A 23,716-nucleotide genomic window follows, 5' to 3' on the forward strand; every position below is an offset into this window, starting at 1 on the left:
ACATTGAATAGGAGATGTTTTGGAATCTGTATTCAAGATCAATACATTTTTGCAACGTTTGTCAGCGACCCTGAACAAAGGAGGTTTAATGGTCTTACAGAAAAACCCGTTCGACGATTCAGTTCCATTGGTTACAACATTTAAATACGCGGTGAGAACAATGACCACTAATGGCGAAAACTCATTATATTTGGCGACACATTCCGATGGAGTGGTTGCACTGTATCCAAACGGAAGTTTATACATAAAGACTTTATTTCGACAGCAGACTTGGGTGGAGAAAGCCTAGCTGCCGCTTATACAAAATCAGATCAGAGATCAAAACTCGTTGTTGCAGTTTTGCGCAGTAGTTTTTGCCGAGAGCGCTGCAAACTGATTGTCTTCAATATCCCGGAAAGAAAAAATGAAACCTCAAAATTGTAATCAAGATAACCTGACACTGTAAACGTATATTGTTCTATGAGAATTCGTATTCTTAATAATATACATTTCTTTGTTTCTTTTATTTGAATTTGCTCTTGTAAATTAAAATGTCATACAGTTTCGTTTTGCTTGAAAGGGAGTTGTTCATACACGTTCGAAATTTTAACCCCCAAAAAGCCATTGAGGATCAACTAAAAGGTTTCAAAATTAAAAGTATTTGGTTAGGGTATAATTACTTGCCAAAATAACTGATGAAAAACGTTGTATATGTGAGTAGTATTATACTGCAGTTGATTTGTTTTCTCCTATGAGTGTAACTTAAATATGATGTGTATTTGTTTAATCTATGAATGTCCTTACGGTTTTTTGCTTGGTTGTGGTATTGTTTTCCACGTTTTATACCTCCACCTTGGTAGCTATATTAATCGCACCTTTCCTTATTTACAGTGTTTACAATGTTTTTTCTATAGAAAACCGGAATCAACAAAATACTAGTACGTTTAATAAACTGCTTTTCTTGTTTACATGGCATGTTTATAAAAAGTAAATGACGTAAACACAAACATGCGACTTTAAGAGAACGATGACAATATGTTTGAAAGAAGCGGAAATATTGTTGGTGTATATTTTCCTACATTAACAGCGTTGTAGCCACGCTGAGGCACACCGAGGCAGTTGCCTCGGCTATAATTTGCAGAGCAATGTTGAGATTACAAAGAAAAAAGGGATTTTTTTGTCAAATAATAAAATCTATATAAGAAATTGAGGCAATTTAATGAATTTTAGGTACTATGATATTCACAAACAAATATCCTTGAGTACAATTCGTTTATGTTGAGGCAGATAATTATTGCAATTTAATAACTTAAATTGATGCAAAAATGGCTCAGCAAATGATTTGGAAAATCCGTATAATAACCGTGGTGGGGCATGCCGGACCCCTCTAGAATGACCTAAGATACTGCCTCGTCTAAAATTGGGGTCTGGCTACGCCACTGATTAACCGTGCATCAAACTTAAGCTACGTGTACGCAACGCATGTTTTTCTCTGTTTGTCTTAATTTGCTCTACATACTGGCTTTAAAACATAGGTCAAGTGTGTATATTGTGCGTACATATTCAGTGGAAATACCAGCAAAACGTTTATATATGGTGTGTAAAAATACTATGTGTTAAGTTAACAGTGAATTAAACCTTTTCCGTTTAATGTAAATATTGCTGTATGTATTTTGCATCATTATAATTTATTAAATCCTGATCGTTTTTCTCAAATGTAATCAATACGGTGTATGCGTAATGCGGATTAAAAGGTTTAAGCGCAGGCATATAGTGTCGGGTAACCGATTTGTTTACAAAAATAAACAGCACGCTTAAACTTATCATGGCTATTTTAAGTCACGCTGTGATATGCACATTTCTTTCCGTATCTTACACTCGAAACGAACGTATGCATTACCTTGTCTGGTGAAAAATCGAAAGTTCGAATGGATTTGGAAAGTACAGGTTTATCCCTCGGAGATGCTAAGGAAATTTACTTTAAGGATGTAGCGGCGATGATAGTTATAGAAGACAAGATCATACTTGCTGACAGGAAGTCTAGTACAATAGTTGTGTATAAAGATGACTTCGAAGTGGCGTCGGAAATGCATTTCGCGAGCAAACAGGTCGGGTTTTTCTGGGGAATTACGGATATGTCCGTTCTGAAGGACGCTGTATTTGGAGTACTCGTGCCGGGATTTCTGAGAAAAAGTGAGTGCTGGTTTTACGAGCTGCAGTCGGACGATACTGTTAAATATCTGCGTACCATCGCCCTGAACAAGAGATGTTATGGGATCTGTTTTCAACGTGATTTCCTGTTTGCAACGTTTTCCCCCGCGTATGGTAGTCCGGGGTACGTTCGAATGTTGGACTTACAAGGGAAATCGCTCAAGAAGTTTATGCATGATAAAAATAAGAAACAATTGTTTAGTAATCGTATTTCAAAGATATACGTTGACAGCAAGTTTAGAATCTTTGTATGTGATGATAAGAAAAGGGAGCTATTGATTTTGAAGAAGGACGAATTCGACGATTCGATCTCGTATGTTACTAGTCACAAGTATTCAGTGTTGACCATTGCCATTAAGAGAGACGGCACATCGTTTCTGTCTACTGATTCCGACGATGGAGTGGTGCTGCTACATCAAAATGGGAAATGGATCTTCAACAATTTCCTTTCAGCTGCAAAGCTGAGCGGGAAACCTTCTGCCGTGGCGTACACTGAAAATGGCGAGACTTCAAAATTAATTGTTGTAATCAAGTCTAAATATTGGTTTAGAAGTCACACTAAACTCGTGTGTTATTATTTGTGCCAGACGAAAGACACTGAAGCCAGAATTTTGATGGAGGATTAGTTGAAATGTGCATGATTCGTTTACATATCGAAGAGAAAACATACTTTTTGGCGTTCAGGATTTATATCCGACAAAAAATAATGCTACCGACCCTAAAACTATTAATGCAATTGTCTTTTTTTCATAATAATTGGTAAGATTAGTGTAATTTCATAATTTACTTGTCAAGTTAATATTTTTATATAAAATATAAGAAACGATAACATGTAACAACAGTTAAACTATGCCATGCATGAACAAATCGTCAAAAGATTTATAAAAAGAATATAATGTGGTAAACATGCCATGTGTTGTTTCCATTGTTTTGCCTTGCACACCCTGTATTCACTGTTATTGTATATATAGAGAGAATAACAGGTTAACTACTGCCTGATCGTTGTACGTGTAATATATCAGGTGAGGCTTAAAATCAACCTCCGCGCAGAGATTTGACTGGAACCAGCTTAGCTGGATCAAATCCCTGCCTTCATAACCAACCACGTGATGATAGATGAGCCACGTGGTATAGTAATTTTCCGGCTGTTGTTTTCACGTTTTTTTTAAAATTTATTTCATTTATTTTTATTATCAATTTAAACTTATACACTATTTTCAAAATATACAATAAAATGATACTTCTTTTCATAATACTATACTTAAACGAACAGTAAAATCCTACCAAAACCGGTAGGATTTTATTGTGGTGGCAAAGATTAATGTGAGAGCGTGGAACGACAACTCTTCGTGGAGATTGGGTTTAAATAAAATTTATGGCGAGGCATGCCGAGTCGTTATTTTATTCGTGTCGAGCTTGGTATATTACAAAAAGATCAGGCAGTAATCTGTTTTTATGTCAATAATACATTTAAGTCACCAATTAAAAAAGTAAAAAAATATCTCTTCAACGCTGCATTTTAGCGGAAATGAATATAGTGTTTTACGTTTGAAAAAATGACGTTTTGAGCATTTGGAAGGGTAATCACGTGATATAGTAAAGATTTTCACGTCCATGCTGAGACAGGTATTTTTCGCCGTTTAAACCCTTTGTAACTGTTGTTTAATTATTTAAATGCCTCTTACTTTCAAGCCATACCATTAAGAACTTGATTAGCGTTTATTTCGTATTAATAGACTTATAGTCGCTTTATATCTCGACTTTACTCGCTACGAATTAGCTTTGCGGGAGCTATAATTTTGTGATTTTGTAATATCACCATCTTTCTAAATCATGATGTGGTGTGTTTTATAGGTTTGGGTTGAAACAACTGAATGCAAATCATCAAAAAGACATCGCAGTCGGATGTGTTTACACACCCACAGTCGGTAATCGTGCAAAACGTTCCGAAGTCCCGTGGAAGACAAAGTGTAAAATCCACCCCTACAGCCAGTCAGAAAAAGCCACGATCTGCAAGTGCACGAGGTCCACGGAAACCTGCGAAATGCACACCGAACACAACGCCGTCTATAGCGGTATCGTCTCAGATGGACAACAAATAGGAAATTTATAGCAGTTCAAGTTCAAATGACACTGTCCTAAAATTTGCTTTATTGAATATTCAAGGCTTAATAACATCATACAATAATAAACTTGATTCACCTGAAATAGCATCGGTTTTTAAATCAAATGATATTATCTGTTTTACTGAAACATGGGGTCGTGAAGATTTCTGCTATGATGTCGAGCATTTTGAGTGTTTTAACCTAAATAGAAAGCTGTCTCATAGCGTAAAGCGTAGCTCAGGGGGTTTATTGATTTATGTAAGGAAAGAATTAGTTACTGACGATATGTTTGTTTTATCGCACATAGACTCGCACTTATGGATTAGAATCAATAAGAGTGTAACAAATCGAACCAAGGATTTATTTATATGTCTGTGTTACATAGTACCGTCCAACTCTAGCAGAAATAACTTTGTTGAAAACAATATTTTTGACGTTATACAAGACAATATACTTAGCATTAAAGATAAGTATGGTGATGAAAATTGTTCTTTTATGCTATTAGGTGATTTAAACTCAAGAGTTGGTAACATTAAGGATTATGTCGAAAACGATAATTTGAATTTACAAAATCATAACATTTTACCAGAAGATTATATCGTTGATAAAGTTATACATAGAAATTCCCAAGATGCATCCGTTAATTAAAATGGACGTTTTTTAATAGATTTTTTTTTATTAAAACTGGTTTAAGAATTGCAAATGGTCGGGTAGGCGAAGATAAAACAGTAGGCGCGTTTACGTTTAAAGGTAGTAACGGCTCTAGCGTAGTGGATTATTGCATCTTTGAAGAACAAATATTGTCCGATTTTTCTTATTTCAAAGTTGATGGTCCAAATATTTTGTCTGACCATTGTTAAATAGAATTTGCTATTATACGAAATGTACGGGATAGTAAATGTAATTGTAAACCGATTGTTGAAGTAAGCGAGGAAAACGAATATTATAACAATAAAACGTATATTTTCAAATGGGACGGGGAAAATAAAGAGTTATTTACTCAGGTATTGAACAGCTCCGAAAATACATTGCTTTTAAACGAAATGACAATCAATTTAGAAAATGCAGCGTCGAGCGCTGATATTGATGAAACGTTAAATGGGTTCGTATCATGTATTGACACAATCTGTAAACCTTTATTTGCACGAACTCACGTGCAAAAACGTCCTAACAATTATAATCGCTCATTTACCAACATATGTTCCCAAGAACGAACACTCTTTTACAAAAGCCTAAATAATTACAGGAAACATAATTCAGATGAAAATAAAAGCGAAATGATACATTTTAGAAGTTTATACTAAGCTAATGTTAGGAAATTCTGTTATAACAAGATGAATGAAAACACGGCTAAATTAAATAAAGCCAAATATAAAAACGCAAAAGCATATTGGAAACTGTTGAAAGAAGGTCAAGCAACGAAATCACCAAACATAAGCTTAGATACATTTACAAAATATTTTCAGTCGATCAATGATCCGAATGACAGGTTTTTTCAAGCGGATGAGGATGTCTTGTATTTTAACAATAATACATTACAAACAGAATTAAATTTAATTCAGAACGTGCCGACAACAAATTACAGATCTTAGTTTTATTGAAAACACTCATCATGTGTTTCGTAAATCGCAAAATACAAGTATATCATGCGTTTTCAATAATCTAATGAATGCGTTTTGATCGATTTATCGATTGGATCACCCTTTGATCGACTTACTTCTCCTTATAAACTGACCTCCGAAATCTGATGAGCTCCCCGTCAGGTATTCTGCTTTTTGTATTCGTCCAATAACATCACATTATCGGGTATAATTTTGCGTGGCGCACACTGGTAAAATACCACTAACGACCGTGGAGGGGGGCGTGGCGCACAAGGGTAAAATACTATAAACGACAGGGGCTTGGCTTTATAGCCACGCACCTATTGTATTGCTTTCACAGGGCTATATTTTCAAATTTCCAACTATAAAATGTGGAATGACATTTTTGCTGATATATCAATAATTTTGATGATGTAAATAAATATTATCGAAAATTATCCAGAATGGTGTACAATATGCCTATGTTTTCGTGTCTATGATGTTATTTTATTCCAAATGTTACCCGCAAGCAATAATATTTATAGTAAATGAACTTTCGTGTAATTGGAGCTTAAACATTTAGTCGTATGACCACTGGACACGTCGACAATGCAAAGAATGTTGTTAACGGCTATGCGCACATGTATACTTATTGCTTTGTGGGTAACTATAACGATATAAGCGTTGCAACTCCATGTAAACAACAGGAAATACGTTCATTCTTTACAGTTGTTGATGATTTCCACCATACAGATTTTGCGTGTAGTAGCGTTTGTTAGTCGCCAATTAAAAAATACCGGCGTCCATACGACGATACGACACATTATTGCACTTGTATTTTTCGCGTGTCGGTGCATTTTTTTGCAGAAATTGTTTCCGATGTACTGTGTACTGACCAACATAGAACAGGTTTGGTAACAATAAGTTGTAAACTTACTGCATACGCGATAACTGTTAAGTGTTGCTGGAAATTTCAGCTTAAATACCAAAATAAGCCCCAACTTTCGCAAGCCTAGTCAGTTTATTAGGTAAGTCTGGACATAAAGCGAACCTGGACGCAGATATAACAAATTATGTCTTAGTTTAAAATATGAAACAAAATAAAGTGATACGTAGTTTCGTAATCACTGGTCAGTGCGAAACAGTTCTAAAATAAGCGAAGAGCACAAAAATGTATGATATAAATAATATTGTTATTTGCGGCAACCTTAAACAATGAAGTGTGTCAATATTTTTTAAATAATCTGTAAACTATTCTACATTTTAGAGCTGAATGACTTCGAGCGGGACCCCTTGACCTTCGATGTGGTCAATATTCATGATATATTGTATTCTCACAGAGCGTTTAGCTTAAGCATATTTCATGGCAAGCTTTATTTTACATTTTAGATAAATACACGTATTTCAATCTATTAAACGGATATTCCCCTTTGAAATGTATGGTATAAGTTTAGTTGGTGTGAGGCTTTGGCCGATTTGACCGACTGTCTTAATTGCGACCGTTTTGTCCTGTCGACGTGTCGCGTTATTTCAAGATGGCGTCGTCTCCAGCAATGTTCGCCGGCTTATTATTAGCATCGTGTATTGCCTTATCTTGTGGCTTAGACAAGAAAACACTTGTTCTGCTCGACAATTGGTCACTTAGGGAAACGCATTCAATTTTCTTCAAATCGCTCAGAGGTAAATATATTTTTCTTTGCCATATTCTTCCAACAATATTATCCTGGTGGGTGGGGAAGGTCCACGTCGACAGGTTATTAAAATCTCGTGGTCCTTGGAGTCAAATCATTTATGAATTATTCAATGTTTTGATTGTTTATTTGTTGAATGATTATTTGTTTGCTATTTTAGATGATGGATATGACTTGACATTCAAGAGTGCTGATGATTCTGGCCTGTCTTTGTCAAAATATGGAGAATTCCTGTACTCCAACTTGATTATCTTCGCTCCATCAGTTGAAGGTACACATGATTGTTTCTGTGGTACCATGTGCCTTGTATATCCAATGTTTATAATTGTTCCAGTTCACGATGCCATACAACCATGTTGTGGTGCCATAAGGGTCTTAAATGTATGTCATTTCTTGATCCAAACTCCAAAGGCACATTATTTAACATCACCGAAAAGTATACATTTTAACAATTGTACTGCCTAAATTATTGCATAATTAATAAAAGTATTATTTCTTAGTGAAGATGATAAACAAAACTTTGTATCATTATTGTTACATTTGCACAAACAATAAACTGTCTTTAGGCTAACTTGGTTAAGTGTAAGATTAGAATATTTCCAGTTATTAGGTCACCGAAAAAAGTTCACAAATCACAGAAAAAAACATTGTAATCAGTAAGATAAGATGTTTGAAAAAAGACATTTAAAACATATTGTTGATATAAGGGTGTCTTCCCTCTACATTTTTGTCAAAATTTGAAGAAAAAAAATTGTTTCCAGAGTTTGGTGGCAATCTGGGAGTGTCTTCCATCACAAACTTCATTGACAATGGTGGCAACGTGATTGTGGCTGCCAGCTCCTCTGTGGGGGACCCGCTGAGGGAGCTTGCAACTGAGTGTGGGCTGGAGTTTGATGAGGAAAACACAGCCGTCATTGACCATCTGAACTTTGATGTGTCCGATGAAGGCAGGGTATGTTTCCCATCGGCCTGATTGATTCTGGTGTTTAACTTTTTTGCTGAAAAGCTGCACTTATTATATGCCAATGTGCCCTTGGTAAGACTGCATGTTGATGCAATATAGGAACTTTTTGAATCCTGGATATGTATTAATACTTTTTTACTTAATTTTAAGGGTAAATTGATTATTTGTTTATTTGTGAATCTGCTCCCATGCTTCACTGTTTAAATGTGATCTTCTTACGAGGCTGTCATTTGGTAAATAAGGGGCTGTCAATTTTAAACTGAAGTTTAAAACAGATTTTTAGTTTGTTGTTGTTTGTTTCAACATGTGTACAATAAGGCCCTCATGTGTGACTCAGGGCTTTTTTTCCTTCTTTGCGATTGGCCGTGGACGGACATTTCACAATTTTGACACGGCCAATTAAAAAAAACTGACATGTTCGTGAATATTTACAAAAACGGCCGTTTTAAATCGTGAAAAACTGACTTCGTGCTCAAAACTGTCAAAAACGGCCATTTTGGAACAGAAATATAAGTTTCATAACCTCTTTTTTAATTATGAATTTGTGAAAAAATTTGTCGCCTCACGTTACCGATGTTTGCTTGTTTTAATCGATTTTAAAGTGTTGTGTAACCTGTGAAACCGGCGTAAATAGTAAAAGCTCTACCTAGCAATGTCACTTTTTAAACAAATGGTGACGCGGAACGCTCGTTACTACAAGAAGAAAATTATAAAACCGCAAAATAATCTCGATTTATTGAAATTTGGGTTAACAGTGAAGAAACAAAAGCTTTCTACAGAAGGGTAAGTTTTGAAACATGCACATTGATAACATTATAAGAAGTCATTTGATAAAAGTGAAAGCATCTGCCGCGGCTATGTATTGATGGAAGCTAGTCAAAACGTCGTCTAGATGACCGTGACTTGTTATTCGTATCTGTTTACCATTGTAAATCTTGGTTAAAGTAATAATGTGGTCCCTTCATATATATTTTTTTTAATTTAAATGCATATTCATGATGCATATTCATGATTCAAACTTTGTATGTAGTCATTTTATGCTTTGTAAAAATGTGAAAAATAAAATAACTCGTTTACATTTCTTACAAAAGTACTGTTGTTCAATGTATAACTATTGTTTCAGATCAAATGACAACCTCCAAGGGAGATCATCATGCACTGGCGAGGGTCAGGCTCACAGAACATGAAAAATATGAAGAAAGAATTTTCCTCTTCAGATATTGAGAGAATTATTGATATTTTCAAGAGTATTAAAGCTGTTAAGTCCAGAACCTGTCTGAGTTATGTGCCCTTGAAATGCTCTATGTTTATAAATGTTTTTCCTGTGGTAAAGAACTGTTGGGACCAGGTATTTTAGTTGCATTTGGTACATGCATGTTTTGCAAATCAGATATATGTATATGTGTTGTTATTGTATTAAATACAGTATTCATAGAAGGAAAATATGCCTTTATTGCATTACTTAAGGGAATGAAATTTTGATAATATTCAAGTGTTTAACATGCTTTAACTATACTAATGCATTGAACTTTGAATTTCACAATGTTAAGAAGTTCGCGACTTGTTTTTTCACAATTTTAAGAAGTTCGCGACTCAATTTTTCACAATTTTGACAAGTTCGCGACTCATTTTTTCACAAAGTGAGGGGCCAGGGCCGCTTCACAAAGTCAGGAAAAAAAGCCCTGGTCTGACTCAATTTAAGTTATTCAGAATTCGTGGATTAATTTGTTCTACACTAATGTACATGAGGTACCACAAAAAGTATTCAAATTAACATAACCTCAATTTTATTGTTCAATTTGTGGATATTCAAATATATCTAACAGGTAAACAGGGCTATAGATAACTTTGGGGTATATTGGGTTTTTCACCCCCTGTTTTGACAACAATAGGGTTTTTGTAAATTCAATAGAGTTTTAGAACAAATTTTCACCCCTTACTTTTGAGCTTAATTGGGTTTTTCACCCCTGGTTTTTTAACTCAATTGGGTAATTTAGGGAATGACATATAATATAATAAAAATCTACAAAGGTTACTATATTATTTATACAAATAGAATTCAAAAAGGTACCTGTACATAACAACAAACAGTTACTAAATTTCTGATCAAACGTCATTCGTTTTTGCGTTGGATAAGACCGAGCTCGTTAAAACCACTGCACAATTGATGAAGTTATGGCTGTTCAAAGCGATGCACCCCGTTTGCGGGTCATTTTGAGTTGAATACCTTGAAAATGAAAGTAGAAATAGGACGGGTCTACGAATAATTACAATAATACCCAAAAGATTGATAACCGCTGGAACGAATGCCTTCTTTTCTTCATATGACGGCATATAAACTATCTGGTGCATTTTTGTAACGGAAAATAACCAGTCTAAAAAATACGCCTGGTGTTCGTAAAAATTGTGTTTCATGACGCAATGTTTTTTACGTGAATAACGTTATTAAGATGGTATTTGCGTTTTTGTACGCTTAATTTTGAATTGAATAACGTTTTTGGTTATTTTAATTGAGTAATAACGCATATACGCTTGTATATACGCCCTGGGTAAACATTGTTTGTATCCAGGGAGTTATTGAGTTCCGTATAATGATGCCTTTATAATGCTGCTTTGTTTTGTAAACTTCCATAAGCATGAAAATTATTTTATGAAATTTAAATAACATTTATTTGATTTGTAACAAACATATTGCTTTGTCAGTCATGATATGAATGTCTACATTGTTAGCACACGACCATTGTGGCCGACTCAGAGTTCCTGCTGGATGCTCCCATAATTGTTGGCAAGAAATCTGCTGCACCATATCTCTTCAAGGGAGTGGGGTATGTCTGAATAACACATGCATCTTTGTGTATACACAATACATTTATAGGCCACTTTGATAATGATCATTTTGATGAATTATTCACTCGTAATGTATTCTACTCATAATTGTGAAATAAAGTTCAATGGATCCAAGTGCTAGGTACAAAAACTCATCTTTGCCCTTGTCGATTTTTACAACTTCATTACAGTCATAGAAGATGAAAATAAGCACAAGCCTGTAAGCTTTATGCAGGTTAATTCCAAACAAGGCTTGCATGGATGATCATATTTAAGCTTTTAACATTTTCGTGCTTTCAATAATTGTAAAATTTTGGCTTGATTGGTCTGAGTAGTTTGATAAGAGATCTTTTACTTTCTCCTGGTCACATAACTTATTTGCGGATTGGTAACGGAAGTATTTCTACAACCATTTTCTCACAACCTCAGATTCAAGTTGGGCAGTTTTCAGTAACTAGCATAATCATGTGTAAATCCTTGCAAATAAGTAAAGAACAACTATCGAGTTGAACAATTATCACGAATTCTGGGCTGTTATACTGTCAGGCCCATTTGGAATGATAAAAGTATATTTTTTCCCAAATAGGATCTAAACATTTACACATTAAAGGTGTCCAAAACAAGTTGTGAACTTTTTTTAATATAAATATATCTCAGCATAGTTTATCTTTCATTCAGCTATTTAAGTTTTTTCTATTGCATGTTATATTAGAACACTTTTATTCTCAATGGTTAAATATGTGTTAGCAAATAAAAGCAACACCACTTTCTGAAATTTAGTCAGAGCATTGTTTTTTTTTCCAAATTCAAAGGTCCTAGGCCCTATTCCCACAGTGGGGAAAAACAAAAACATCAAATAAATAAAGAACCACAAGAGTTAACTTTCTCTATTCCCCTCTTACAGCATGCTTGCATACCCAGACAATCGGCTGGCGTTGCCCCTGCTCCATCATACCCAGGAAAACTGTTACTGAAGTGATATCAATTAAACATAGTGCACCAAACACTTACTCCATTTTCTCCTCATACATAGTGCACCAAACACTTACTCCATTTTCCCCTCATACAGCATGGTGGCTGACCCAGACAACCCACTAGTGTTGCCCCTGCTCCACGCCTCCTCTAGTGCCTACAGCTACCAGCCGGATGCCGCCATAGACGACTACCCGCTAGCCATCGGCACCAACACCCTTCTTGTGGCCGCCCTCCAAGCAAGGAACAATGCAAGGGTGGTCTTCGTCGGCTCCATTGACTTCTTCAGCGACCAGTTCTTCAGCTCTTCTGTGCAGAAGGCCAATGGCGGGAAGAAGTAATATGCTGTTTTTTAATCCTTTAACCAATGAACATTCAGATAATTATGCTCTTTGACGTGTTTGTTGACCATAAGAACATTAGATTGTATGAAAGACTTTTCTCAATACATGGTCGGTATTTCTCTTCCTTTTAGCTGATTTCAATTTGAAATATTTAATTATTTTTTATCTATATACAAATGAAGTAACTTTTTCCTCCCCTGAGGTGGTTCTTTAATCAAAACCACTGTTAATAACTTCAAGGCTTTATGTTCAACCCTATGAATCCTGAACAGTTACTCACCGGCTGTTCTGGTTTTAGGCTGGTTGCATGTAGCCATTTTCACCTTGCTTATTAGAGTATAAGTTTTAAACATATCTTTAAATGTTGTAGTGATATTCTTTTGATAATTAAAGGGACATATTGTCGCTAAAAAGTATTGTCGAATATACATTTAAGAATTAATTACTCTTTTCCCTAAGGATGCTAGCTGGCATATTATTATTGGTCTGTGCATTTTAGTCTACTGGGGGAAAAAACGAGCATTAAGCTTGAATAATTGAAACGTTTACCGCTTTCTCTGTGCAGATATGAGAAGTCTGGCAACCAAGAGCTAGCCCTCAACCTTGCCAACTGGGCCTTCAAGACTCGTGGTGTGCTCCGAGTGGGCGATGTGAAACACCACAAGCAGGGAGAGAAAGAGCCCCCACAGGCCTACACAATATTTGACATGGTGGTACGTGTTGATTGCATTGTTTATTATGTTTCACTTTGAAGCTGGTTTCCAGCAAGGCTAGTTTTCATTTTTAAGTGTTTGAGCCAAGATTACCTTTTAAGAACACTATGACTCAAAAAGTTATTAATGAATGTGATCAAAATGGATTTACAGTTGGATTCGTCTGAATAAAGTGTCTGATGTAGTAAAGTTGCAGAGTTATTTAGTGGAACTTGAGGAAATCAAGGTTTCATTATTAGTGAGAGATGTGTTTATTACAAGGGTTAATGATTACAAATAGATAAGGATTTAATGATCTTATGTATACATATTTCTCTGAGAAAATCTGACACTTTCAACAGTAAAATGAAGCTTATTTTATCCCAACTCTGAGAGCATTTTTCACATATATGTAATGACTGAAATACTATTGAAAATATCAACAAATTGCAAACAAATCAAATTTAATGAATGTCACTCATATGAGTTGTGTTCTGAGAAAACTGGGCATAATGCATGTGCCTAAAGTGTCATCCCTGATTAGCCTGTTAATCAGGGACGACACATTCCGCCTAAACTCAATTTTGGGTAAGGAGGGACTTCCTTGAAACTAAAAATACTATAAAAGCAGAAAGCGTCGTCCCTGATTAGCCTGTGCGAACTGCACAGGCTAATCTGGGACGACACTTTACGCACTTGCATTAAGCCCAGTTTTCTCAGAACACGACTAAATTCACCTTGCAGGACTATTCCATTGAGATTGAGGAGTACAAGGATGGCAAATGGCAGCCATTCAATGGCAAGGACATTCAGCTGGAGTTCGTAAGGATCGACCCATTCGTGCGCACCACCCTGGGCAACAAGAATGGCCTCTTCCATACCACATTCAAGCTGCCGGACGTGTATGGAGTGTACCAGTTCCGGGTGGACTACAACCGGATGGGATACACTCACTTGTTCAGCACCACACAGGTATGTGTTCATTGTTGGTACATTGGAAACATAGTCAGAGACTCGGGGTCATTTTTACAGAATCATGCATGGACTTTCGTAATGAATCAAAATTTCTAATTGACAAAATTGTCCTTGTTAAATGTGTTTTATAACCTGCTATTCCAAGATCATGCGTGGACAAAGGAACTTTTCATATTAGCAGCCTAGATTTATTTGTTTACAAATTATTTTGCAATATTGTTGAACCTTTTGTTTGGCAAGGTACTTTTTTAAATGTTTTCTTTATTTTTCTTGTTGCAAGACAGGGTAATCTTTGGAGATTACTTACAAAAAGTGTATGAAAAAAGCCAAAAATATGTTTTTAAAGTAGTACAGTGGAACCTCTTTAACAGGACACCTCCGGGACTGATAAGAAATTCCGGCTTAGAGAGGATTACTGTTTAGAGAGGAAAGTGACTATTTTACTTTCAGAAGGTCAATTACATAGCCTAATGTGGAAAAAAACACTTTCAGAATATTTTAATAGTTTATTTTAATATTATATTCATTCATATTGCATCACATAAGAACAACTAACGAGACATGTACACAAACTTTTTTCGCACAATATCCCCGATTGTTGACTTTCCTTTACCATATTTTTCTGACAGCATCTTGAGTTTAGGTTTAGGCAACATCTCTGACTCTTATATCAGTTTTTGTCTTCTAGAGAGGATTTCACACGCCTTCACTAAGAAGGAGGTTCGGACATTTTAGTTTTAGTTATCTTATTTGCCCATCTAAAATTCTAAATTAATATCAAAATTAAACTGCTTCAAAAACTTACAAATCACCATTTTATATGACACTTATTAGCAATTGTAATAAACAATTCAAAATTAAATAGCATTAAGCTAATTAAAATTTAGCAGGGCTTCCTACATGAAAAACAAAACACACTAAATGACCCAATTGTTTGTTATCAGTAATCTTAATCAGTATTATTACTTCTATTGAACAATATGTACATCAGTACATCACTGGCCAAGTCTCTTTAAACTGTTTTGCGATTTTTACAGTTTACAAATTTTTCGACCACCTTTATTAATTTCACGTGTCTTTAATCCGCTTTTCACTAGAGTCAATTTCGAATAGAATGACCCAATTTTGATCAAAAGAATGACCGGTATTCAGAATTGAGGGGATTCTGGTCTTGAGGAGATATTTTACGCATGGTTTTATAGAGAAAAAATGGTATAGAGAGGATCCGGTTTCCACTGTATTAATTCTTAGTTGAGTTGATATTTTAATCAAGATGGAGATGACAATTTTATAAAGAGTTAAAAATTCTGTAACATAAATTGTACTTATCCCAGAGTGGGCTTGACTCGAGACAAATCTACCAATACCTTAGTACAAGCAACACTGACCAATTGTATCAACCAATGGAAGTTTCATTAAAAAAAAACCAGTTGATATGGCATGGGATTTTAAAAGATTTAAAATCTGATATTTTTGTTTTTCTCACCAGATTTTGTTTTGTTTTTATGCCCCCTTTCGAAGAAAAAGGGGTATATAGTTTTCGCACTGTCTGTCAGTCTGTCACACTTTTTGTGTCCGCTCTCTATTTCAAATAGTTTTCATCCGATCTTGTACCAAACTTGGTCAGACGTTGTATCTAGACAATATCTAGGTCAAGTTTGAATATGGGTCATGACGGGTCAAAAACTAGGTCACGGGGTCACTTAGTGCATTTCAAGGGTTTAGCATAGTGTCCGCTTTCTAATTGAATTAGTTTTCATCTGATCTTTACCAAACTTGGTCAGAAATTGTATCAAGACAATATCTAGGTCAAGTTCGGATATGGGTCATGCTGGGTCAAAACCTAGGTCACGGGGTCACGAAGTGGCAGAGTGAAAAGTTTATATGCCACCAGTAGAAAGCCAAAATAGCCTGCAAGTAACTGGCAGTTTGTTCAGGTTTCATGCTGTTGTCCGCTCATCATTACCTCATGGTTGGGAATGAAGCCTTTAAAAACTTTAGTTAGAAAGGTCTACAATTTAAATTAGATTTTCTTAAAAACTACAAACGCGCCAAAGTGTGTATCTGAGTGGTCAATTAACCCCACTGTTGAAAATTTGTTGAATACAACTTGAATCTAGAAAGAAAGTTCCAAAATTTGATTTGATTTCTTAGGGACTATAAATGCATCAAAAGTGCCATTCTAAATGGTAAATTGTCAACACTGTCTGTTTTCCCCATACCAGGTGTCAGTGCGGCCCCTGCAGCATACGCAGTATGAGAGGTTCATACCCACGGCCTACCCTTACTATGTGAGCGCATTCTCTATGATGGTCGGCGTGTGCCTGTTCAGCGTTGTCTTCTTGCATTTCAAGGAAGAAAACAAGGAGAAAAAAGAATAACACACAATGAAATAGATGTTTACCTATTTAAATGAGTTTAATTGTTTTCCAATTCAAATTAGTTTAATTGTTTTCCAATTTAACTGATGTTGTTTACACTTTGAATTAAAAAGGATAAAGTCAACAAGATATATTAAGCAAATTTTAAGTTTTCACAGTGAAGAGAATGTTTTCCAATTTATGTGTGATTGTTGTGTTGCAAAAAAACATTCAGAAATACATCATTATTTCCCACTTCTATGAAGCACTAACTTGTTTAATCTATGCTATGTTAGGATGTTATAATTTAATCCATCTCTTGTGAATACATGAACTATTATGAATCATTGAATGAGAGTTTTTTTATAAGCAATTGGTATTGTCTGAAACCACCATTAAAAATAAAATATACAAAATATCATATCTTGTCTTTTTGTGTCCCCTTAAAAGAAGGTATTGGTAAATTTTGGTCTGTTGCTTTGTTAAGCCTGGAAGAATTTTTATAGAACCTATTTGGAAGCAATTGGACTGAGTGTCCCGCTCAAGAACAAGGTCCAAGGGTCATTACAATGTTAAAGGGGCCTTTTCACAGATTTTGGCATATTTTGAAGTAGGTCATTAAATGCTTTATATTGATAAATGTAAACATTGGATCTTGAAAGCTCCAGTAAAAAGTCAAGAATAAAATTAAAAAAGGGTAACCCTCAGCACTGACCCCTGCAGTCCTGGAGTAAAAAGTCAACGACTTAGCCCTCTCGGCCATCCTTCCGGATAACAAGGGCAGATGTATTTTATACATTATACAAATGTATAAGCAATCCTCGTAGTTTCACAAAATATAACGACAACAACAGAACTCTCCAAATTATTAATTTGTTTCGCATTGCAACGCTTTATAATTTTCAGGTTTTTAAACCGTCAAAAGATGCATATAATGGCTATTTTAGAGCATGGTAAATGTTCAGTATTACTGTTTCCTCACAAATATAATAAGTAAAACGAAAATTTGCGAATCTGAAACAACTTTTTCAATTTCGTCAATATACCCAAACGTGAAAAGGCTCCTTTAAAGCTCCACTTACATGAAATGTGTGCTCTACGCTTTGTTCGGATGATCGTTTTTCCTATATATATATATAGTTGATAACTTAGAGAAAACGAAATGAATTTATGAGTTGGTATGTCGTGTGCAAAACCAGTTCCAAGGTCACAACTCAAGGGCAAAGGTCAGCACTGTACATGTAGTGTGGATCATACCTTGGTCCAGTTTGGAGGAAGCTGAGTATAGCAGCCACACAACGTGTGTGTACATGTGTTTGTGTTAGGCTGCCCATGATTTCCCAGATTAAGAACATTGAATTTTAAAATAAATGTATACCAAGAAGAGACGTCGTATTATGCCCGTTTCCCCACCTCAAAGATCATGGTCACTGATAACTTTCAAAATTTAAATTTGGGCGTATACAGTTTGTCCACAGTGTAACTTTGTTATTCATCATACAATTTGTAAACACCTCGCCATCAAAACTTCAATAAGGAGAGCGTTCCTTGGATGAACAGTCTTCAAAAATCCACAACATTGACTTGTTTTTTTTTACAAAACAGCTTATCAGGTCTGTAACGCATCGTAATGTGTGTTAAAACGTCTGTCACTAATGTTCACCATTTTGATACAGCTTGCTGGTGTTATACCAGTGATCCTGGCTCCCTAGTTGATACAGCTTGTCACGTGTTATACCAGTGATCCTGGCTCCCTAGTTGATTCAGATTGTCGCGTGTTATACCAGTGATCCTGGCTCCCTAGTTGATACTGCTTGTCGTGTGTTATACCAGTGATCCTGGCTCCCTAGTTGATACAGCTTGTCATGTGTTATAACAGTGATCCTGGTTCCCTAGTTGATACAGCTTGTCACGTGTATACCAGTGATCCTGGCTCCCTAGTTGATACAGCTTGTCACGTGTTATACCAGTGATCCTGGCTCCCTAGTTGATACAGCTTGTCACGTGTTATACCGATGATCCTGGCTCCCTAGTTGATACAGCTTGTCGCATGTTATACCAGTTTATAATTTTAAACAACTTTCCACCAAAGTTTGCGATGTGCCTATAGCTCGTCACGTGTAAGACCTTTGGCGCTGTTTAAAAGATAATCTTCAGGGTCACACATGAAGGTCTCATTTTAATTTCCAATCATTACATAATACAGCTCGCGAGCACTGGATGTTTTTTCATGATTTTTGTTTTAAATAAAAATTTAAATAAATTACAACTTAACACCACGTTTTCGAGGCGGGTCATGAGCATGCACTATGCCCTTTGCATTAGGTCAAGGTAACAGTTTGAGGTCAAACATGTGCAGCTAATAAAGTAATAAAAAAGATAAGTCACAATGTGCTCGGTATGTCGCCTACAAGCGTCTAGATACATTAATTTGCGATCAACATAATTCGATTGACTAATGAAAGTCACATGCATAAACCAATTCCTTAGGTCCATGGTTAAGGTCAACATTTACATTTTAGAGTGAGATATTATATGACAAACCTGTGACATTTAATTGAGCGTGGATGGACTATTACCAGGTCCTACAAATAGAAAATTGATTTCCGGTGAATTACCTGAGTTTGGATGAAGGTATTGCATTGAAATTTTGTCTGTAAGGTTCTAATATGCAGACATAGCACATGATACATGTTGGGGCCTGTCGATTTAAGGTCAAGGTGACTGTTGATAAAACTAGAAAAAAAACACACAGAACGCTTTCTGGACAAAAAGTGAATATTGATAGATATTGTTCTGTTTTTTTGCCTTTGCACACATATGACCAAAGTTTACGCACATTTCATTTCGACTCTTAAATAAAGTAATTTCAACTGATATAAAACAAGTAAAGTATTTAAATATTTCAGATATATGCGGATTGCGCGTTCAGTATGCACATAAATGTTTCTATACACCTTTGTTCAAATTGAAAGCATCGCGTGCTCATTTCCACGTTTAGCCATAGAGCCATATATACAGTCAATACATTTAGACAGTTTTGTCATTGCTAAAGATTTCCAACTTACATTTCAATTGCTATATCGCTTCCATTTCATTTCTTTGAATTATCCGTATAAATTATTCATATGTTCGTCTTCTAATAGTGTAAAGTGGTGTCAATAAGTAACCAATGTGTCATATTAAACGAGGCTTTCAAACGATAGAGCTACACATTTGAGAGATGCGATCTTTATATTTTAAATATGTAATTAAGCAAATATCAGTTCAATTCAACAGCAATCCGATAATAAAATTGTACAATATGGTACTTTGAAAAACGAAAGGACACTAACGCTAACTTTGTCTTTGTCGGCTCTAGTACTTCTTAAGTACCCCGATTAGTCTTAAGAATGATACAATTTACCCCCGGTATTGAAAATACGCTTAAAGACATCAGGTCATACGTGGGATACGTTTAAGTATATTTTCCCTTGCTCGCGTACTTTGTAGTATACTAAAGAGTACCCGAATTCTTGTAAGTAGTACCTGAGCCGACGATTCCCAATTGTGCGGCAGTAACATTCTTTCGTGAAGAGACTAGATCTAAAAATATAGTGTGCTTGTACAGTGTATATATTGACAATTCCGCAATCGAAGATGCAATATGACATTTTTGAATATACTATGAAATTAAGCAGGACACAAATAAGCAGAATATGTCCTTGACAACGATGCATTGGTCCAAGTCCCTATGACGATAGTCAAAGTCACCATTCGACGGCCAATGTAAATATTCATTGACACTGTCCACTGTCCAATTTATATAAGGTCGATTTTGTCGGATCTCACCTATTCTTTAGCTAAATAAATCAAAAACGCATTTATATATTGGTCTGAAACTTGAAACATATATATATTACTATTATTATACTTGGAATTCCATATATGGCAAACCTGGTCAAGGTCCGCCCAAAAACGCAACTGACCTTTTATTATGAAATCCCTTAATACGCTATGGCGTTGATATCTAATTGTGTCTACAGGTGTCGCTTCGCAACTAACCTGTATGCTAATGCGTTGTGCATGATGGTTGGGCACTACTTTCAAGATGGAGGCAACCAAACCGGGAACTTTGTATCGTATGTTTTACTGTTAGTTAGTAATTATATCTTGTATATCTCGAATTTCATGGCATTTTTCAAGATTAACGAAAAGGGCGTGACCTTCCATTTTGGGGGAAACAGTATCGACAAAACTGCAAAAAAGGATTCGTGTATAATTCCGCTGATTATATAGTATGCACATTTGAAAAGTGTTCTTACGCATCCGTATACAGAAGATGAAAACGAAGTAAAACGTAATGAAGCCACGGTATTTATATAATTTTCAACTTTTTATTTTTATTTCATCAAAATCTCGATTGTGATCGCTTTAAGGCTGATTGGTCACCAATACCAAATCAGTGGCACCTGTATCCATAACGAATGAAGTAAATGCAACTAACTTCTTATAGCATGTTTAGTTGTGATCAAGGTGACAATTACCTTGAAATTAACCGATTCTGAACAATAATTAAAACATAGCTTTTATAAAGAAAATATAGCCTACCTTAAATCAAGATAACATGAACAGTGCTAACGGTAATAGCAAAGACGCTCAGTAGTGTTTTGGCAAATAAAACAAGTACTCATAAATTACACTTTAATATTAAATCTTGTTAATTGGATTTAATTACAGAGTTACAGGGTGTAGTTTTTAAACAAATTCCAGAAACTCTGACAAGCGAAGGCACATTTGATCACAGTCCTCCGACAGGTCTTGTTTTGCAGACTATTTATTATGTAATATTATATAATTGTTTTAAATTTTATTTGCATACATGTGAAATATTTCCATTAATAATCAGTTACGCCATAGTTTACATAATATCAGTGCTTGAAGTTTCAATATGCCTTATAAAAGTAGCGGTGACAGTAAAGACAACTTTGAACTAATCTTGTAGGAATAGAACTGCTCTTGAAGGTCCAAGCATAGGTTTATTAATAGTAATAATGTCTTTTATCCACTGAGTGTTGTTATGACCCGAATTAAATAATGTATTTCCTAACTTTTAATTACTTCTGTTCTATATACATATACTTTTTTAAAAGCAAGTCAAACGTTCACTTTTCAAAGTTTTTAAATAAATAAATATTTCGCTCATTTAATGAACGAACATACAGTATATGAAACAAATAGAAACGCGTTTTTTATGTCTTTGTAATTTACGTTTTAAAGTATTTTTGTGAGATTTAAGTTTCAGTTGCAACCTTTGTAGATACCACATAGCCTTCGCTCAAACATATCTATTTTTATGTTGACCTTTAGACATATTCAGGAAAGTTTGCTGCGAAAATTTGACTATCCCTTCACATATGTTCGCCTTGAATATTTGTAAATTAAAAATGTAGTGCAATATAGAAATCGGACGTACGACACATATATTGTTTTATCATTTCTCATGTTACAATGGGAAACCTTCATTTATTTCCCCATTTTTCTGTGATTTAGACTGATTTATCTCTTCGTTCTTATTGGTAACGTCTATTTCGATATAAATATCGATGTCAATGTCGGAGTCGGAGTCCTTTGCCCATTCCTGTAAATAAATGGGATACAATTGAAACAATTGTGTAAAAACACGTTTGTAGGCTCAACGCTACAAAGAACAAGAGATGTGTTTTTTCGAAACACAATGCCCCCTATCGCGCCTCTTTGAAACCATAAATTTGACCTTCGACCTTGAAGGATGACCGTGACCTTGACCTTTCACCACACATAACGTGCAGCTCTATGAGATACACATGCATGCCAAATATCAAGTTGCTATCTTCAATATTAAAAAAGTTATGACCAAACTTAACGAAGGTTAAAGTTTTAGGAAAAAAAAATACAATGATATTTGACGTAAAAGGATGACCGTGACCTTGACTTTTTACCACTCAAAATGTGCAGCTCCATGAGATGCACATGCATGCCGGATATGAAGTTGCTATCTTCAATAATGCAAAAGTTATCTAACTTTTACCAAGGTTAAAGTTTTGGGACACTCACAATGAATGATAGACAGGACAAAAACAATATACCCCCGATCTTTCGATCCGGGGCATAAAGATAATCTTAGGCGACATGTATGTATAGGTTAACTTTGACCAGTCAAAAATCTGTCAATGTCATCAGCTAATGGGGTTCTGAGACATCGTATAAGCTATTATTACTCTGTATAGGGCCTGCTCCAAGAAATAGCTGTCCCCCTTCACCGAGGAACTTGCCACTTACTGACGTAATTATGTTAAATTACTACTGGTAAACCAGTTTATGCATAGTAAGTGTATACAGATGAACTGTCTACTGTTATATGACTGAAATACTGCTGAATACGGCGAAATACTTTAATAAACAAGATAATTTATTCCTTGTTAAAAATAATAAAAGTGACTATACTATATACCTGGAGTTCCCCGGAAGCAAAGACAAGAAAAACGATGAGTCCGAATGCGTCAAATCCTGCGCATGTGAAGAATACGTTGCGCCACTCCTGGGGAGTGTGCTGAAATAACAAAACGAAATACTCAATGGCGGCAATTCACTTACAGCTGCATTTAAAGTTGGACACATATTTTGATCAAGTTAATGTTTACATTTCAAATTCACGTCACGTGGAAATGTACTTACATTCGGAGTCATGTATCCGGTGTATATAGGTGCAACCATGCCTGGTACGGTAGCCATAGTATTGGTTATGCCGCACATAAGACCCGCATACCTGCCACAGGAGTCAATGGCTATTCAACACAAGGCGACATCATAGTTCCAGAAATCTTTTTAGATTCATACTTTGTTAAATGTGCTTTCCGTTAAAATGAAAGAGTGTTATTATGTAATAAAGGTGTATAAAAGTTGACTGGGTTCACCGACCATCGGCTTAATTATATTAATATTCCAGAAAACCAAGTAACATATACATTTGGAAGTTGGATTAAATTTAAGACCCCC

General features: G+C 35.4%; 2 protein-coding genes across 11 annotated transcripts in view; one reads left to right on the forward strand and one right to left on the reverse strand.

The window, feature by feature from the left end:
• The first annotated feature begins 7,377 nt into the window (after positions 1 to 7,377).
• LOC127882257 (dolichyl-diphosphooligosaccharide--protein glycosyltransferase 48 kDa subunit-like) lies at positions 7,378 to 17,120 on the forward strand. Its single transcript, XM_052430816.1, has 8 exons — positions 7,378 to 7,555; positions 7,727 to 7,837; positions 8,328 to 8,518; positions 11,261 to 11,355; positions 12,426 to 12,665; positions 13,238 to 13,385; positions 14,109 to 14,336; positions 16,565 to 17,120. The coding sequence occupies exons 1-8, from the start codon at positions 7,411 to 7,413 to the stop codon at positions 16,718 to 16,720; spliced, it is 1,314 nt and encodes a 437-aa protein (XP_052286776.1). The 5' UTR covers positions 7,378 to 7,410; the 3' UTR covers positions 16,721 to 17,120.
• A 4,248-nt stretch (positions 17,121 to 21,368) lies between these two features.
• Positions 21,369 to 23,716, reverse strand: part of LOC127882255 (sialin-like) — a 53,461-nt gene continuing 51,113 nt past the window's right edge. For 8 of the 10 annotated variants that reach the window (XM_052430804.1, XM_052430805.1, XM_052430803.1 and 5 more), the window contains 3 exons: positions 23,396 to 23,486; positions 23,172 to 23,270; positions 21,369 to 22,319 (listed from right to left, as the gene is read on the reverse strand). In XM_052430804.1, the coding sequence (XP_052286764.1) occupies positions 22,185 to 22,319; positions 23,172 to 23,270; positions 23,396 to 23,486 (325 nt within the window). In that variant the 3' untranslated portion in view covers positions 21,369 to 22,184. The remainder of the gene's footprint in view (positions 22,320 to 23,171; positions 23,271 to 23,395; positions 23,487 to 23,716) is intronic. The other 2 variants (XM_052430807.1, XM_052430797.1) reach the window with 1 other exon arrangement.

Source organism: Dreissena polymorpha, chromosome 5 (assembly GCF_020536995.1).
Source record: "Dreissena polymorpha isolate Duluth1 chromosome 5, UMN_Dpol_1.0, whole genome shotgun sequence".
Taxonomy (NCBI): Eukaryota; Metazoa; Mollusca; class Bivalvia; order Myida; family Dreissenidae; genus Dreissena; species Dreissena polymorpha.

Excerpts from the sequence above, each read along its gene's own strand:
- LOC127882257 (XM_052430816.1), top strand. The coding sequence starts at position 7,411 with ATGGCGTCGTCTCCAGCAATGTTCGCCGGCTTATTATTAGCATCGTGT. Across the intron at positions 7,838-8,327 it reads CTTCGCTCCATCAGTTGAAG|AGTTTGGTGGCAATCTGGGA; the intron begins GTACACATGATT and ends AATTGTTTCCAG. Across the intron at positions 8,519-11,260 it reads ATGTGTCCGATGAAGGCAGG|CACACGACCATTGTGGCCGA; the intron begins GTATGTTTCCCA and ends CTACATTGTTAG.